The sequence below is a fragment of the Micromys minutus genome (genome assembly GCF_963924665.1).
Source record: "Micromys minutus genome assembly, chromosome: 6".
Classification (NCBI taxonomy): domain Eukaryota; kingdom Metazoa; phylum Chordata; class Mammalia; order Rodentia; family Muridae; genus Micromys; species Micromys minutus.
Genome location: NC_137975.1, coordinates 81,746,368 through 81,765,798, shown reverse-complemented (window position 1 = coordinate 81,765,798; position 19,431 = coordinate 81,746,368). Strand labels below are relative to the sequence as shown.

Sequence of the window (19,431 nt, the reverse complement as noted above, 5' to 3'; positions counted from 1 at the left end):
GTGAGTGAGTGAGTGTGTGTGTGTGTGTGTGTGTGTGTGTGTGTGTGTATGTGTGTATGTGTGTGTGTGTATTTCCATGCGCACACACATGTTTGTGCATGCTCATGAACCATGTACATTGTATACTTGTCAGACTGGAGTGCCACTTGCCTGGATAGTTAATCTTGGGGAAAAAAATGGAAACCTAGAGTATCTTATAGTAGGGAAATAAGGTCATGAACTCTGATTTGACCTTAGTAAACTCCCAGGGAAGGTCATTTTCTCAGTCATGAAGAACAGTCACAGATTGCTTGTGCTTTAAGATCTCAAGTCATTGTAATAAATCATGAATGAAAACAAAGTTCTTATAAGTAAAAGAAATGTTGAAACTTGAAATTGTAGGCAATTGCTCATTTTCTAGGATAATTTTTCATGCTGTCATAAATATGCCACTGTACCAGGCTAAGCACCATGAAGTCCTGGAAGAACAAAGTGATTCCATTTAGAATGTGGATGTGTGCCCATTTCTCAAATGCCAAGAGAGCACTTGAAGCCAGATACAAATTCTAACTTGCCTACCTTCTTCACAGAAGGCTTCAAGACTGTTAAGTTTCTGCCACTTTTCTCAAAGACCCCAAGTTGGGTGGCCCATCTCTTTATCAGTGAGAACCCATCATGGTTTTCCTCTGTTTCCTTTTCAGCAAACTTGTAAGCTTTGGGTTGCATATCTGTTACACTGGACGCTGTGTGTCAGAGAGGAAAGGAGTCTTTGTTATCTTTTCTGGTGGCAAAGCTGCTGTGTGTATTTTGTAGAATCATGTACCTTGCTGATCATATGTTTTGTTTCTAATAATTGTTTTTTATTTTTTGAGAAATATGTTCTCCTCTGCCTCCTTTATTTTGCCTTGTTTTAAATACGGTATTTAGTCAGACATGGTACATTTCTTCACCTGGAAGGCAGCGATTGGCAGATATGTGTAAGATTGAGGCCAGCCTGGTTTATATAGTAAGTCTAACTTTAAAGTCATTTTCCAGACTATTAGCTTATTTTTATTTCCTCTAGATCAATTGTTAATTATAGGTCTTACTGATAGTTGTTCTTAACATTGATGTGTTCACTTTTTAAGACTTGTGTGCTAGAAGCTTCATTCTGTAGCTGAGTACTTGCCTAGCAATAACAAGGTCTTAGATTAGCAATGTCATCAGCCAAAGGAAAATAAATGCAACTTATAAGTCTACATCCAGCAGAATCCCTGCCTCTACCGCATTCCACCTATATTGTCACTGGCTCTGAAAATTTTAATGCTGTACCTGGCTTCTAGGTGAGTCTGGGCCACCACCCATTTTGTCCAAGACTGCCTTGGCAGTAACACCAGGCTCCTATTTCTCCAATAAGTAAATAATTCAAAGCAATCATATCTATTCTTTCTTTGTGCACTAGAAGGTCTGCTTCAGCCCTTGATAGCAGTATCAAACCTGGCACTTTGAGCCTTGATGTCCTGCTACCCATCTTGTCTAACTCCTGTCCAGATTCCAGCATGTTTTTAGCTTTATATTTCCCTAGCTTCTGCTGTCTGGGGCCAGGCCTACACACTCATTTCCTTTTAACTTTAACTACACAAGTTTGAGCTATCTGTGATAATGACTGAAGATCTCTCTAGACCCTCAGAGTAGGGGTTTTGTTCTCTTTGCCTCAGCTACTGGTTATTTTGCATATCAAATGTAATTGACTGTATCTCTCAGAATCCTCGAATGAATATTGGCTAGAAACTTACCTAATAATCCAGTTCTAATGTTTTGTAGGACATGTTGTTTTATTTTCCATTTTCTTGTGAAGCTTTAACTTAGTGATTACTTTCCCTTCTTTCTTTGCAGTTATTTTTCCAATCCCCTATATTCCTACTATAATGTAGGTATAAAAAGCATTCTCTTGACCTCTTATCCCCAGGAGTCTGCTTGTGTCACATCAGTTCACAGAGCTGAAGGCTGTAGACATTAGCCAGTCTGTGAGTGGTATAATCACAAGCAATATGTTAAACAAAGTAAGACTTGTCTCGTTCAGATTGACCTGTTCTCCCATAAAATCCAAATTCTGGCTTACTTATCAGTTCCAGTGTAGGCACATAACACAAAACAAAACAATTCAAGTATAACATGGGACTGAGTTGCTAGTGCATATACAGGTCTGTAATTTCAGCACTTAAGAGCCTGAGGCATGTGGGGATTCCTAGCCTGGGTAAGGCCAGCCTAGGTTATATAATAAACAACAAGAGCACAAGCACGTGTGCACACGAACACACACACACACACACACACATATGTATGTATGTATATATATATATATATATATATATATATATATATATATATATATATATGCAAACCAGAATTTCCTATGAGCAAAAAACTCTAATTGGTTGCATAATAACTCCTTTGGATGAGGGAAAGATGCTTGTGTATATGGCTGATAAATGTGAAATGAAAAGAAAAATTTTAAAGTTACTTATCTCCAGTCACTAAACTTTGAGGGCTCTGCTCCTCATTTTTCATATATATATATATATATATATATATATATATATATATATATATATATATATATATATATATATATATATATATATATATATATATATAACCTTTTTCCATCTTGGAATGATAGAAAATATCTTCTTATATCAGTTTATTATTCTAGAAAGATAATATTTACTAAGAATTCATATAAAATAATTAATAATCATATTATTAATAGTGTTTTTCTCTTCATGCTCAATTATCTTCTTGTGTGTTTGCATCATGTTTGCCAAATAATTGTTGTGGAGATAATTTTTCATTGGAACTCAAACAAACCTCAGAAAGACTACAGAGAAGAAGGAGCTGTGTTTTCTGAATTACACTGATGTTACATAGTCTTTCACCTAAGAAGTATTGCAGAATATATCTACATGCTAGGCATTGGGGTTGAACATGCAAATGAACACTATAGGAGACAGCAACTTTGCCTAACATACATGGTTTCTTTTATATGTGACTGTTTTATAAATATGATATCTTTCAGCTAACTGAAATTATTTTCTTAATTCAGTATTTAATCAAACTTATGGGACAAGTCTGACATCAATGTAGACATCAGAACCCACTGAGCTGGTGTAGGATCTTCAGACTCTTCATAATATTTTTATTTTAGAAAATTATATTATACTCACATCTTGCCTCAGATTTCACAAATCAAAGACGAGTAACCATCTGTTTTCCTGAACAGTTTCCTTCTGTCCTGAGTCCTCTTATAGTTCCAGAGGAGTTTCAAAGTGCAGCTTGCAAAAGAGTCCTGTGTCTTCAGAAAATAGGCTATTTAGAATTCCCAGGTGAATGAAAAGAAAGAAAAAGAAAAAGAAAATAGGTCAAAGATGATTGTTTCTTGGAATGGTGGAGTAAAGGGTTTATTGTAGATAAAAGAGAAAGCACAGTCGGAGGTGGAGATGTCTGGGAGAGTTCAGGGTGAGCATGACCCAGAGCTTGGCCAGAGGTGAGGAGAGAAGAGAGGGGCAAAGGGGAGGGCAGGAAAACCAGGAGACCAAGAGGCCAGAGGGTAACCAAAATGGATGAATTATATAGGTAAGGGCAGCTCAGAACCTGGAGTGGAGGAGTTTAGAGTAGGTGGTATAGAATATGTCAGCCAGAAAGACCAATAATATATTTAGATTTTGGTGGTTAGAATTCATGGTAGTGCTGAGAGCTTGTAAGTGTAACTTGTGCCAATGGATGGTGGTAGAGGTACATTCTAGAGCTTGCTTTCTTTAAGTACTAAATTTGGATTGTTCGTACTCAAGAGAAAGGAAAGTTCCTTTGCTATACTAGCAAAATAGTGAAACACAGTCTTATTCTTACCACACTTGTTACAGTAAAAAGTGAAATGAAAATGACTTTATTACCATTAAACATGTTAATAGTTAATTTAAAGAAAAAAAAACAAGGTAATGATTCAGTCATGTGCTATGACACGTTATAGACAAGACCCAGCAGCAGACTTAGTCCCCACTGGAGCTTCAAAGCAAGGTGTGCTCTGAATAATCAGGGCACTTGTAACACCTGTTCTCTTACCATCAGTGGCTCTCAGAAAGCACTCCAACTCTTGAGAAGTGTGACATGCATTTTCAGTAGAGGACATTCTAAAGTTTTATATAGGACCTATTGAAAATGAAAAAAAAAATCTATGTAGTTGAGCATCAAGCTCTTGCCCCTCCTGCCCCAGCCTCCTGAGTATTGAGATTACAGGTATGTACTACCACACTTGTGTCACATAGTAGTACTTTAGTATTTGTTTTATATTAATTTTAGTTGCAACAAATTATTTGAAGCCTGGTTATATCTTGCTTGCAAAAGCAATTCAGTACAGATTGTAAGGAATGGACTGAAGCCTGTTGTAGAGTACAAAGGTAGCATGTACATATGATTACAGCATTAACAGTAAAGTAGGAAAAAATGTATCATTTTAGAAATGGAGATTACCAAACCTCAGCCTGTGGGGTCACTGATCTTGCCTATGTTAGTAATAAGAGCCAAAGTTTTGGAAAGTGGTCACAATGAGGTTGGCTTCCAAAGCAGAAGGTGAACCATAATAGAATGGATGAACTTTGCACTGTAATAGAAGTACAGACCTCTATGTATGACATTTGATTCCTGGTTCTACTTGTTAATATGTGTTTATTAACAGGAAATGTAAATTCATGAAAAATAGTTTATTATTGTCTGATTTACTAAGCACTATAAAATGTGGCAAATGGGACAGAAAGGAAAGATAGACAAAGTCATTGGAGGGTGCCTGCTACAGTTTTAGGAGGGTTTTTTTAACCTTGTCCAGTATAATTCCCATGAAAACCCGTATTTGAGGTACTTCTTAATTTGCCCTTTATAAAGGTTATAAAGTTTATTAAGGTTAACTAAAAGGTTCTCTTTTTTTCTGGCTGTAATTTTTAACCTGTTGATTAACATATGAATGTGGATTCACCACCAGGAAGAGCAGAGACCCAGAGACACAGGCCTGGTGAGAACAGGGAGAGAATGGGTTCCAACTAGCCAGGGGGCAGAGAGATCTCAGCAGAACACGTAGAAAGTGCACGCCTGCCCTGCTTGATCCAGGGACCCAGGAAGCTGGCATCAGGCCCTCTCTTCCCAGCTGGCACCTTTTGGGTGCACAACAGGCGCTTGGACCATCCCCCACCAGGAAGAGCAGAGACCCAGAGATGCAGGCCTGGTGAGAACAGGGAGAGAATGGGTTCCAACTAGCCAGGGGGCAGAGAGATCTCAGCAGAGCACACGGAGAGTGCATGCCTGCCCGGCTTGATCCAGGGACCCAGAAACTCAGGATTGGGCCCTCTGTTCCCAGCCTGAGGCTTTTGGGTGCACAACAGGTGCACATCCCCCAACAGGTACAGCAGATATCCAGGGACATAGGCCAAGTACAAGGGAAAGGCAAGAACAAATCACTGACAACAAGATGGAAAGAGGAAAGCGAAAGAACGTACCCCAGGGAAACCAAGACAACCTGGCAACACGGGAACCCAGCTCTGCCATCACAACAAACAGCAGAATGCCAAACACTCCAGAAAAAGATGACTCAGACCCGAAATCCTACCTCAAGATGATGATAGATATCCTTAAACAAGAACGGGAGGAAAATCATAAAAAATTAGAAGCTTTTAAAGAAGAAACAAGAAAAACAAAGAACTCAAAGAACTAGAGGAAAACAGAAACAGAGATGAAGGAATGGAAGAAGGAACTTAAAACAGAAATAAACACAATAAAGAAAACACTAAAAGAGACAACCCAAGAGGTAGAAATCCTAAAAAGGAAATCGGAGTCACAGATGCAAGCATTTCCAACAGACTACAAGAGATGGAAGAGAGAATAAGAGAGAATCACGGGGGCCAAAGACAACATTGAAAACATAGACAAAACAGTCAGAGAAGATGCAAAAACCAAAAAGCTCCTAACCCAAAATGTCCAGGAGATCCAGGACACAATGAGAAGACCAAACCTAAGGATAATAGGAATAGAAGAAGGCGAAGAATATCAAGTAAGAGGTACAGTAAATATTTTCAACAAAATCCTGGAAGAAAACTTCCCTACCCTTAAGAATGAGATGACCATGAGCATAAAACAAGCCTACAGACCTCCAAATAGGTTGGACCAGAAAAGAAATTCCTCCCGACACATAATAAATCAAAACACCAAGTGCCCAAAGCAAAGAAAGAATACTAAAAGCAGTAAGGGCAAAAGGTCAGGTAAAATATAAAGGCAGACCAATCAGAATCACACCCGATTTCTCAACAGAGACTAGGAAAGCTAGAAGAGCCTGGACAGACATCAAGCAGATCCTAAGTGAACACAAGTGTCAGCCCAAGCTGCTATACCCAGCAAAACTATCAATCACCATAGATGGAGAGATGAAGATATTTCAAGACAAAACTAAATTCACACAATATATGACAACAAAACTAAATGTACACAATACCTGAACACAAACCCAGATCAACAACGAATCATAGGTGGAAAACCCAATACAATGAGGGGAACTACATCCTAGTAAAAACAAGAAAACTCCTAAGCAAGAAAACCAAAAGAAGAAAGACACAAAGGCACAATTCAACCTACAAAAGCAATAATAGCAGGAAACAGCAACCACTATTCCTTGATATCTGTTAACATAAATGGACTCAACTCCCCAATAAAAAGATATAGGCTATCAGATTGATTACATAATCAAACCCCAGCATTTTGCTTCATACAGGAAACTCATCTCAGGGACAAACACAGACATTATCTCAGAGTAAAAGGTTGGGATAAAAACTTCCAAGCAAATGGCCTCAAGAAGCAAGCTAGAGTGGTATTTCTAATATCAAATAAAGTAGATTTTCAACCAAAAGTTATCAAAAAAGAAAAGGAAGGAAACTTTTTACTAATTACAGGGGAAATCTGTCAGGAGGAACTCTCAATCCTTAACATATATGCTCCAAATACAAAAGCACCGATATTCATAAAAGAAACCCTAGTAAAACTCAAAAAATACATTTTACCCCACACGATAATAATGGGAGACCTCAATACCCCACTGTCATCAATGGACAATTTATGGAAACAGAAACTGAACAAGGACACTGTTAAACTAGCAGAGACTAAGAACCAACTGGAATTAACAGATATCAACAAAAATATCTTCCTAAAACAAAAGAATACACCTTCATCTCAGCACTTCACGGCACCATCTCGAAAATAGACCACATAATTGAACACAGAAGGAGGCTCAGTCAATATAAGAAGATTGAAATATTTTCACGCATCCTTTCAGATCACAATGGTCTATGGCTTGTCTTTAATAACAACAAAGACAACAAAAAGCCCATATACACATGGAAACTAAACAACACTCAATTAAACAATAACAGGGTCAATGAAGAAATAAGGAAAGAAAATAAGGATTTTCTAGAATTGAATGAAAATGAAAACACAACATACCCAAAAATATGGGATGCAGTGAAAGCAGTACTGAGAGAAAACTCATAGCTCTGAGTGCTTCCTAAAAGAAACTGGAGAGAGCTTACACCAGCAACCTGACAGTGCAGTTGAAAGCTCTAGAACAAAAGGAAGCAGATACACCCAAGAGGAGTAGACAGCAAGAAATAATCAAACTTAGAGCATAAATAGACCAAATAGAAACAAAAAGAACCATTCAAAGAATCAACAAAACCAAGAGCTGGTTCTTTGAGAAAATTAACAAGATTGATAAACCCTTAGCCAGACTAACTAGAGGGCAAAGAAAGAGTATCCAAATTATCAAAATCAGAAAGGAAAGTGGAGAAATACGACTGAAACTGAGGAAATTCAAGAAATCATCAGATCCTACTACAAAAGCCTATACTCAACAAAGCTGGAAAATCTGGAGGAAATGGATGAATTCCTACACAGATACAAGATACTAAAGTTAAACCAGGACCAGGTAAACCATCTAAATAATCCCATAACACCTAAAGAAATAGAAGGAGTCATCAAAAGCCTCCAAAACCAAAAAAAAAAAAAAAAAAAAAAAAAAAAAAGCCCAGGTCCAGATGGTTTTCAGTGCAGAATTTTATCAGAAATTTATTGACCACATAATACCAATACTCCCCAAACTATTCCACAAAATAGAATCAGATGAAACACTACCTAACTCATTTTTGAGGCTACAATATCCCTCATTCATAAACTACACAAAGAGCCTACAAGGAAAGAGAACTTCAGACCAATCTCACTTATGAACACTGATGCAAAAATACTCAACAAAATCCTTGAAAACTGAATCCAAGAACACATCAAAACGATCATTCACCATGATCAAGTAGGCTTCATCCCTGGGATGCAGGGATGGTTTAATATAAGGAAATCCATCAATGTAATCCACCGAAAACTAACTCAAAGGAAAAAACCACAGGGTCATCTCACTAGATGCTGAGAAAGCATTTGACAAAATTCAAAACCTTTTCATGTTAAAAGTCGTGGAAAGAACAAAAATCCAAGGCCCATACCTAAACATAATAAAAGCAATATACAGCAAACCAACAGCCAACATCAAACTTAATGGTGGAAACATCTAAGAAAGTGCTTGACATCCTTAGCCATCAGGGAAATGCAAATCAAAACAACCCTGAGATTCCACCTCACACCAGTCAGATTGTTCAAGGTGCAAAACTCAGATGACAACAGATGCTGGCGGGGATGTGGAGAAAGAAAAACACTTCTCCACTGTTGGTGGGGTTTTAAACTGATAAAAACCACTCTGGAAATCAGTCTGGTGCTTTCTCAGATAAATGGACATAGAACTACCTGAAGACCCAGTTATTCCACTTCTGGGCATTTACCCCAGAGACGCTACAACGTACAACAAAGATAAATGCACCATAATGTTCATTGAAGCTCTATTTATAATATCCAGAAGCTGGAAGAACCCAGATGTCCTTCAGTAGATATATGGATACAAAAATTGTGGTACATTTATACAGTGGAGTACTATTCAGCTGTTAGAAACAATGACTTAACAAAATTCTTAAGAAAATGGATGCATCTAGAGAATATCATCCTGAGTGAGATAACCCAGTCACAAAAGAACAGACATAATTTACTGTCACTGATAATGGGATACTAACCCCAGAAAGCTCTGAATACCCCCAGAAACCAGTCACAGAGTGTTTGAAGTTCAAGAAAAAAAAAAAAAAGAAAGAAAGAAAAGAAAGAGAGAAAGAAAGAAAAAAAACAACAATGAATATATTTTTATTAAAATAGAACTGTATCACATCCCCTTTCCTCCCTCTAGCCTCTCCCAGTTTCTCTCCCATCCCCTTAAATTAATAGCCTCTTTCCTGTGTTATTGTTACATATATACATATGTGTATGCACAAATACTCAATTACAACCATAAAAATGTATTTGTATACTTTTATTCAAAAGTGCTTAAATTTTGCACATTTATCGTTGTTTCTTAAAATAATGTTTTTTAATAAAAAAACATATGAATGTGTTTCCAACCTATAAATATAAATGTTTTTAAACAAAACTTTAACTGCAACAGTGCATCAGAATATTCTCAATATCCTTATCCCTCCCCCACAAATGTATATTGATACAACAGTGAGAGAGCACATTAAGCTAAAATCATGACTATATAATCAAAGATGTCAAAAACTTGTTGGTTAGAATATGGAGAAATCGGAACCCTTACCTATATTGATGAGTAACTCTGTGAAGTAGGGAGGCAACCTTTGGGAAACTAGATCAACTGTTGTGTGAAACATGACCACATGTCCCAACACTTGAACACCTCGACAACTCAATCTAAGAGTGATGACACCAGTAAAACAAGCAAGCTTACTTAGAAGCCCATGTTCTTTGTGATTTCGTTCTCAAGAAATGTTTGAGTAGGTAAATGTAGAAAGGAAAAACCCAGGTGTAAGTGGGGTTGGGGGCTGGGGAATGACTGCTGATAGCTGCAGTGTTTTGGGAGTGATAAAATGTTCTGAAGTAAGCTGGGCATGACGATTGCATAATGCTGTGAATTATGAAAACCATTAAATTGTAAACTTTGAACTGGCAAGTTTTATAGTATCTTTATAAACTATTTTATAGCTCATTTTATGTATCTCTATAAAGTATTATTTACAGAGGATAAAATAGACTAGGCATGCTGGTGCATACTTAAAATTTGGAGGTAGGGGCAGGTTAATTTCGGTGAGTTTAAGGCTAGCCTAATCTACATATAGTAATCCAGGTCAGCTAGGACTATATACCAAAACCCCATCACAATAAAATAAAATAAAGTGGCTGGGAAAATGGCTCAGTTTATTTTTTTTTGAACGACTTTATTTTACAAAACAAAGATAAATGTACAGATTTTAAACATATTTTGCTTAAAATTATACATTTTTGTCAGTACTGTTTTTTTAGATATTAAAATAGTTTTTACATAAAACTATGTGAATATATTTTTTAGTCAGTACTTGATTTTTTTCAAGGGCTTGACAGTATGCATTGAAAACCTAATAGTTACAATGAGCATAAAGTACATGCAAAACAAAACGCAACATGGAAAATTGGCTCAGTTTATAAGACCACATTCTGTGCAAGAGGACATGTCTGAACCTATGTAAAAGCTTGGCATGACCATAATGGGGATTAAAAATCAGCAAATTTGGGAAACTTGCTAGTCAGTCAGTCTAGTTCAAAAAGTGAGTTTTAAGTCTACTTAGTCTCAGAAATAAGGTGGATGGATAACCTAGAGGAAGAGAAATAACACCCTCCTTAGTCCTCTGCATAGTGTCTATACCCATATATATGTTTATACCACACACACACACACACACACACACACACACACACTTTGTTCTTGTGGCTTTTTACAAGATTGTGAGTGAAATATACAACTTTTCTTTTTAATTTCCTAGATTCCTCCAAAGCTTCATATATACCTGCAGAAAATATGGACATAGTGGGTGGAGTCCTTAATGATCAGTTGACCAACTTTTGACAGTGCTTTATACACATGGATAGAGCCATGGCTGCTGTCTAAAGGACACTTAGTGGCCAGGAAATAATTTATGCCCTAACCCTATTGAGAGGTTTTCTCACATGAAGATTAAGATAATTCATACTATAGTAGATATACTAGTGGTGAGGCTTTCATCCTCATTGTCTTAAGATATTTAAAATAATGTCCATTTACTTCATGTGTAGAAGTTATTTAAGAAATAATCCTAGAAATCACATGATTATGGATAGTTTTCTTGTTTTCTTTCCTTCTTTCTTTCTTTCTTTCTTTCTTTCTTTCTTTCTTTCTTTCTTTCTTTCTTTCTTTCTTTCTTTCTTGTCAACTTGACAAAAACTACAGTTGTCTGAGAAATGGAACCCAAATTGAGCATATGCCTTAATCAGATTACTTATAGACAAGTCTGTAGTGTCTTTTACTTGATTAACGATTAATGTAGGTGATTAGTGTAGGCAAGCCTACTCCACTGTGGCCATTATTAACCCTGGGCTTTTGATCCTGGCATTTATAGAAAGCAGGATTGATAAGCCATGATTCGTACATAGTACTCATCTGTGACTTTAAGTTACTGGACACAATTCCCTCTATTATGGACTGTGATTGAGATGTATGAGGGAAATATATTACAGTAAATATTAAAAATAATTAAGTGGTTTATCTCTTTATCAGCCTTGAGGTCTCACTCCTCAGGTCCGACCCTGATACCAAGTCACATACGCCTCCATCACCTGGTTTGAACCGCTACTGCGGCCCAACTTGTCTGCACAACTACCTTCCCTGGCGGTTTTCTACCACCTGTTCTCCACCTCTGTCCTGGGGTTTTTCTGTACCCCAAAATCCCACATAAATACAACTCTACAGACTGATAGCTTTTCATACAGGTTTATGTGTTCAACTCTCAGTCCACAAACCCTCTACACAATAAGATTACATCAAATAGACAAAGATACAAACTGCCCTTCTATATGAGATATTAGACCTATAAAATCCCTAATGTTTATAGCTATTTAATGCCAATTAATATCACCTGGGTCTGGTTGGTCCTTGGGAACCTCCATCTTGCCATGACCTCCCCTTGTCCTCTGACCTCCTCAGACCTCTCCTCTCTTCCTCTCTCCGCCCAGTCACTGGCTTTCCTTTATTTTACTAATTAAAATGGGAAGGTTCAGATGAAGTCACCTCTTGAGTATATGATTAGGCAGCCTTTCTTGGGGAAGTGGAATTAACATTAAAATACAAACAGCTCAGGACAATTTCTCAGGACAATCTATATTTCCTCCTTTTTCTCCAGTTAAACAGCTTTTCCCCCAACTATAAGATGAATATAACTATTACTGCTTTACAATTTATAAAACATAAGATAGCCTTAACATCTAGCCTATCAATTTTGTCTATTAGGTAGAGCACCCTTTTATCTCTCTTGAAAGACTTCTGATGCCTTGAAGATTATCTATCTACATAGAGCATCTCTGAACTGTTAAACTTTGACTACTCTTCACTATGTTAAGCTGAAATAATCTTTTTTTAAAAAAGCACCCTTTTAATGACTCAGAACCATGAGATTGTTATCTAGCCTTCAATTAGTATTGTTTAACCAGATAAATACAATGTTTAAATGTTAAGTCTACATCAAATTAATTTTTAGTACTGTAAGGATTATAACCTTAACCTTGTATCAGTTAGATTCTTACCAGTGAAGATATGACTTTACTAGCTTAGTTACCAAACTAGGATTATGGCTATATAATCAAATCTGGCTAATTCTTCCCTGTATGATTATGACCATTTCTGAAGTTTTTATAAAAGCAACCTTACAATAAACACTTTCACCTCCCCCAAAAGTCCAGAGAATCGGGTGACAACTCATCTTAAGCTCCTCCAAGCTGAATATATGGGTGTTGAGAATTTAGAAGGGGTGAGGGGAATGAAGAAGCTGGACAGGCCTCAAAAGGAAAAGCCACACTAACGGTTGTTGTAGTCTCTGATGTCTGGAATCAGGCCAGTTCAGCATTCTGTTGACAAGCTTTATCATAGTTTTACATTCTGAAACATATATAAAACTCAACAAAAACACTTTAATATCAAAAAATATTTTGTTTGATCTTTTTAAATTCAGTTTTGCAGGTGGTCTTTCTCTATCAAATCTAATCTAAATAACTGTGGAAGGCACATAGAGCTGAATCACACCTTTTAAAAACGCAAAGACAAAACCTTTCTCCCAAAATAGCATGTCCTTAAGTTGGCAACTAGAGTATCTTGTATCTTGTATACTCTCCCACAGAAATAATATAAACACAAAACTCAACATCATATCTATTTTGAAACAATGTAAACAATTAAGATAATTATTATAAAATCTCACTAGTTGGCATCTGAGAAGCCACATGGCCTTAGCAGGATATTTCACAAAACAAACTTCTATCACTTACAAATCAATAAGTAAGCAATTTGTAAAACCAAGACTTTAGCTTATGTATTATGACCTGTCTACCTCTTAATCTGGGGCACCAGATCTTTAATTATTTATAACTTCCCTAATATATGTCTGTATATACACTCTGTGACACAGATCTCTATCAATAAGAAACCTTTAACCTGTAAAAATCACTCTCTATTGGAGTTAGTGACTAATTTTTTCTATTTAATTTTGAACCAACTTTTCATACATTTATTAAACAATTCTGTAAATCTAGGACCTTAGCCCAAAGTATTTCGATCTGTCTTCTCTCTTGGTCTGGAGAATCAGATCTTCATTATTAATACCTAACTTAATTTTTGTCTATAGTCACTCTTCTGGTGTACCAGAAAAACAAACTTGATTTGTATGTTAATTCTTTATACCATCTTAAAACAAGCAAATAACCTTTTTAATTTTTGAAAACAATTTTTTAAAATATCAAATAGTTACTAATCTCTCTTTTTCTGTCTATCTCTCTCTTTTTTTCTATATCTCTCTTTCACCTTTTCTCTCTTTTTCTCTATCTCTGTGTGTACCTGGTTCGCCTGTTTTTTTGCCGCAGGACACACAGCCTGTCAGCAAAGGCTGTCTCTTTAAGGTTTCTGCACTGAGATACCACATGACACAAAATGGCGCTTGCCGCCTCTTACTCAGAAAATAAACACCTTTTAACTAACTCTTAGGCTGACAGCCGGAAACCTTTTAGTAGATTCTTGCTTAACACATTGGTGCGCCACCTGTTGCAGTAAATATTAAAAATAATAAATGGTTTATCTCTTTATCGTCCCTGAGGTCTCACTCCTCAGGTTCGACCCTAATATGCACACCTTCATCACTGGGTCTGAGCCGCCACCATGGCCCAACTTGTCCATGCAACTCCCTTCGTTGGTAACGGAGATAAAGAGACAAACCATTTATTATTTTTAATATTTACTGCAACAGAAATAAATTTCTGTCTTCTCAGGTTGTTTTTAGTTATGGTCTATATCACAGAAATAGAAACCTTCCAAATAACACACTTGATTCCTTTTAAAAAACTACTTTGAAAAACTGAAATATGTTGAATTACATCTCAGTAACCTCATAGAAGCCAGTTTATATACACATTAGCATTTTTCTACATTCACTGTGCCATTTAATAAACTTACATTCTTTATGGACCCTACAGCTATTATTATTATTTTTAAAGAAGAGTGAAACTGTCCTTTTAAAAGCTACCTGTGGTATAAAGAACATGTTCTTAGTCTTTAGTACACAGATATCTTTGTGACTCATTTAAACCATGCATTTTTCTAGACCTCCAAATTTTTTATGAGTACCTTCTAAAGAACAGAGCACTTCCCCATGATCCAATCCTTCTCCGGGATGCAGCTAGAAATAGGAGGAAACGCAGTGTGTTAAAGTGTTGTCAAAAGTGCTGGAAGGATATTAATGTAGTCTTCAGCTATTCCACATTAAAAGTAGATGATATCCAGAGTGGAAATTATGTTAGGAAATAACACTTGCTGTTTTCTTACCAGCATAAAGCCACAGGCTGTGAAACTGCTGTGCTTATCACCTTGCTAGCATCTCTCACCAATGGTCTTTAATGCCTCTCTCTGCCTGCTCTTCTCAGATCTCCTTTGACTTGGCTGAGTACACAGCTGATGTGGATGGAGTTGGCACCTTGCGGCTTTTGGATGCAATTAAAACTTGTGGCCTTATAAATTCTGTGAAGTTCTACCAGGCCTCGACAAGTGAACTTTATGGAAAAGTTCAGGAAATACCCCAGAAAGAGACCACACCTTTCTATCCGAGGTCACCCTATGGTAAGAACACATGTACCCAGCTGCATTTAATGTTGTCTGTAGGTGTGGGGATGTTTCTGCTTCCATTCTGTACATGTGTCATAGCTGAAGTTATTTGAGTGTGAGATTGACCTTGAGAAAGACTAAAGTAAAATACTTGTTGGAAAACAATACATGCACTATTAGCATTGCCTCCAGGTAAAATTACCATGTCATTCACCAACCCCTGGTCCTCCAACCTTTCCACATTGATCACTTTACATAGAAATTTATCCCAAATATGACTCTTTTCCTAAGCTGTTTAGAAATTGTGCTGAAGCAACGAGCTGTTGTACTTTTTTTTCTTTTTGTAATTTTCCTCATGAAATTTTTCTGAGCTCAAACCAAGCAGAAAAAAAACCAGACTCAAATTATCAAATTTATAAAAAAAAATGTTCATTACAAAAAATAATAATAAATAAATTTTTAAGGCAGTTTGAATATTAAAATACAAAATATTTTCTTTTTCATTATCTAAATATGTGGCGGGGATAGGGAGAGTCAGAAAGGTTAACTTGATATATTTTACATAGTTATAGTTGAATAAGTGAGATGGCAAAAGAATTGATTATGAATGTTGCAAAGTAGAAAGTTGTAGCTCTTAATAAGCATTATTAATTAGCACAGTATGTTTTTTTGCCTTGCAATTTATATTTGTTATTTTGATGCATTATTTTAGTCAGTTATTATTGTTTAAGATGAATGAAAAGCATATTCCATTAGAGTCAACTTTGTCTTTAAAAATTATTCCAACAGGAGCAGCCAAACTTTATGCCTATTGGATTGTGGTGAATTTCCGTGAAGCTTATAATCTTTTTGCAGTGAATGGCATTCTCTTCAATCATGAGAGTCCCAGAAGAGGTGTGTGAATACATTAATTCAAAGGAAAGTTTTTAATTTTAGCAACAGTAAAGGTTGTATGCTCTGCTGGTGTTCTGTAGATTGAAAATTTTGCATTCATTTCTAGTATAAATTACTGTAGTGAATGAGGAAATAGAAATCCAGCCTTAACTTGTAAGAAATTTTAAAAATTCATTGTGAAAAGCTGAACCATTTGCCAACTTTACTAGTTTTGTTAGTTTTCAGCTCAAGTATAGGGAAGTTTATATGTGAATGCAAAGAATGAAGGATAATTTGCTGGTGGTCTCTCCATTACTTAAATTACTTAATTACTGCTTACTTAAACTCATGCAGTTGAAAAGTCGGTATCTTCTTTTAATATTCCATTAGAGAAGCGCAGAAATTTTTGTTTCTAGATGATTTATAAAATCAGTTTTTAAGCATTACTGAGTGTGGTTTTGTTTGTTTTCCAGAAAACCTCATTTTCTTGCATGGGCTTAATTGTCATTGAGACTAATAGCAATATCATCTCTGTTTTCAGCATTAAATTTTTTCATAGTTCTTTTTATTATTATTAATTTTTTCTTTTATTTTATTGGATATTTCTTTTATTTAAACTTCAAATGTTATCCTCTTTCCCGGTTTTCCCTCTATAAGCCTACTATTCGATTTCACCTCCCACAGCCTCTATGAGGTTGCTCCACCACCCACCTACCCCTTCCCTCCTTCCTGCCCTTGGCATTTCCCTACAATGGGGCATCAAGCCATCACAGGACCAAGGGCCTCTCCTCCCATTGATGCCCAACAAGGCTATCCCCTGCTACATATGCTGCTGGAGCCATGGGTCCAAATCCTTTGGTGGTTTTGTATCAGGGAGCTCTGGGGGGTCTGGTTGGTTGAAATTTTTGTTCTTCCTATGGGGTTCTAAATCCCTTCAGTTTCTTCAGTCCTTTCTCAACTTCTCAGTTTGGGACTCTGTTCTTAGTCCAATGGTTGACTGCAAGCTTCCACCTCTCTGTCAGGTTCTAGTAGAGCTCTCAGGAGACAGGTATATCAGGCTTCTGTCAGCATGCACTTCTTGGCATTAGCAGTATCGTCTGGGTTTGGTAACTGTATATGGGATGGATCCCTAGGTGGGCAGTCTCTGGATGGCCTTTACTTCAGTCTCTTCTCCACACTTTGTATTTCCTCCTGTGAATATTTTGTATCCCCTTCTAAGAAGGATTGAAGCATATACACTTTGGTCTCCGTTCTTGAGCTTCATGTGGTCTGTGAATTATATATTGGGTATACCAAAATTTTGAGCTAATAATCCACTTATTACTGAATACATACCATGTGTGTTCTTTTATGATTGGGTTACCTCACTCTGGATGGTATTTTCTAGTTCCATCCATTTGCCTAAGAATTTCATGAAGGTTCAGAGGTTAAAAGCACTGACCTCTTCCAGAGATACTGAGAACTTTTATTTTTTTACAGTCCAGTCATTACCCCTTTCCTGGTCTGCCCTCCCAGAGATCCACATTCCATTCCTTTCTCCAGTCTCCAAGAGAATGTGCCCACCTCCAGATCCCATCTCATCCCTCTCTACCAGGCTTATCCACTCCCCAGGGTCTCAAGTATCTCAAGGGTTAGGCACATCTTCTCTCACTGAGGCTAGACCAGGCAGTCCATTACTGTATATCAGGGGCCTCAAACCAGCTAGTGTATGCTGCCTGGTTGGTGGCTCAGTGTCTGAGAGATCTCAGAGGTCTGATTCAACATTAAATTTTAAGAAAGAAAATGTATTCTCTCACTATTACTTCTGATTTAGTGAAATAAGGGGAATGTTAAACAAGCTAAAGGGTTATGCTGAGAATGAAACTTAAAATTTAATTCATTAAAGTAAAAATAATTTGTATAATCTAAATCAAAGGCATTTTATCATTTTTCATGGCTATTTAAGCTTAATGTGAGAATAAGTAAGAAGCCCAATACTAGAACTTGTATCTTACTCAACTACTAATAGTATGTATAACTATTTTAGTGAAAATTTATATGACTATATACTCATCTAATTAAACCAACAAGTCATAAAAAAAAGATTAAAGTGACTGACATATAAAGGTGTCTTTAGCATCACATGCTTTTGTAACTGCTTAAGTTAGTAATCCCCATGAGGTGTTGTTAAGGTAAGGACACCAATCTGTCTTCTCTGATGACTTCCCCTCTTCCTCTCCCTTTCTTCCTCTCTTCCCCTCCCTTCTTTCTCTTCCTCTCTCCCCACTATTTCTCTTGCTACCCCCTTCTCTGTTCCCTCCTCCTTTAATTAGTTTTGTGGTTCTGGGTATCATTGGTAAGGAAAATGACAAGAAAAGCAGGGTTTTCTTTTTTTCTTCTTGTAGCAGCTGGTGTGGGGGAGGTGAGTGTTGGGATGTTAGGAATCTGCTCAGTAATAATAATCCTGTCTTCTTTTTTACAAACATGCTTGTATGCAATGTTGGGTTTCTGTATCTTTTTCTCTTTGACCTGAACCATTTCTTCTACCCCCATAAAAAAGGTAAAAGTTAATTTCTGTTAGCTAACTTAGAAGAGGAAGACACATTCTTAGGTTGTACAGTGAAAAACTAATTTAAATATAATGTCTCTACCAGTCCTATATTTGTACCTGTAAGTGAATCCTTTTTTTATTAATATTATTTTCTGAGTTTTAAAAGGTAATGTTTACAGATTTCAAGAAAAAGTTTTAAATAGTATGAGAAAATAAAAAGGTTCTTTCCCTCATGCATACTACACTTCCCATCACTAGTGTCACCATTATCCTGCCCCTCATGCCTTCAGACCTGCAAAGGGAGTCTCTGTCATTCTGTAAATTGGTGTTTGTTAAATGTTTGACACCTTAGTCATCATAAGTTATAGTAGAAGGGGAGAACTAACTCTAAAATCTTGTCTTTTATGTCTGTGGTATACATACACATATGTATACTTATACACAGATACAGATATAGACAGACACACACAGAGATATACACTCAGACACAGTGACTAAAACAAAAATTACGAGATAGGTTATCTAATTGAGAATATTAAATGAAATAAAGCTTAACCTTGTGTTTTAAGCCATTTTATTGTTTCATTGTGTGTATATATATGTATATGTATATATATATATATATGCATGTGTATATATATGTATATATATACAATTCAGTCCATTTTTGAACTTCAGTTATATAACCAAATAAAATACATTGATAGAAATATGAAACATATATAAA

At 36.4% G+C, this 19,431-nt stretch overlaps 1 protein-coding gene across 1 annotated transcript in view; it reads left to right on the top strand.

Annotated features, from left to right (window-relative positions):
* The window catches only part of GMDS (GDP-mannose 4,6-dehydratase), a 594,697-nt gene that overhangs the window by 246,891 nt on the left and 328,375 nt on the right, over positions 1 to 19,431 (top strand). Inside the window, exons 5-6 of the mRNA XM_080918622.1 lie at positions 15,124 to 15,316; positions 16,091 to 16,195. Coding sequence (XP_080774748.1) covers positions 15,124 to 15,316; positions 16,091 to 16,195 — 298 coding nt within the window. The remainder of the gene's footprint in view (positions 1 to 15,123; positions 15,317 to 16,090; positions 16,196 to 19,431) is intronic.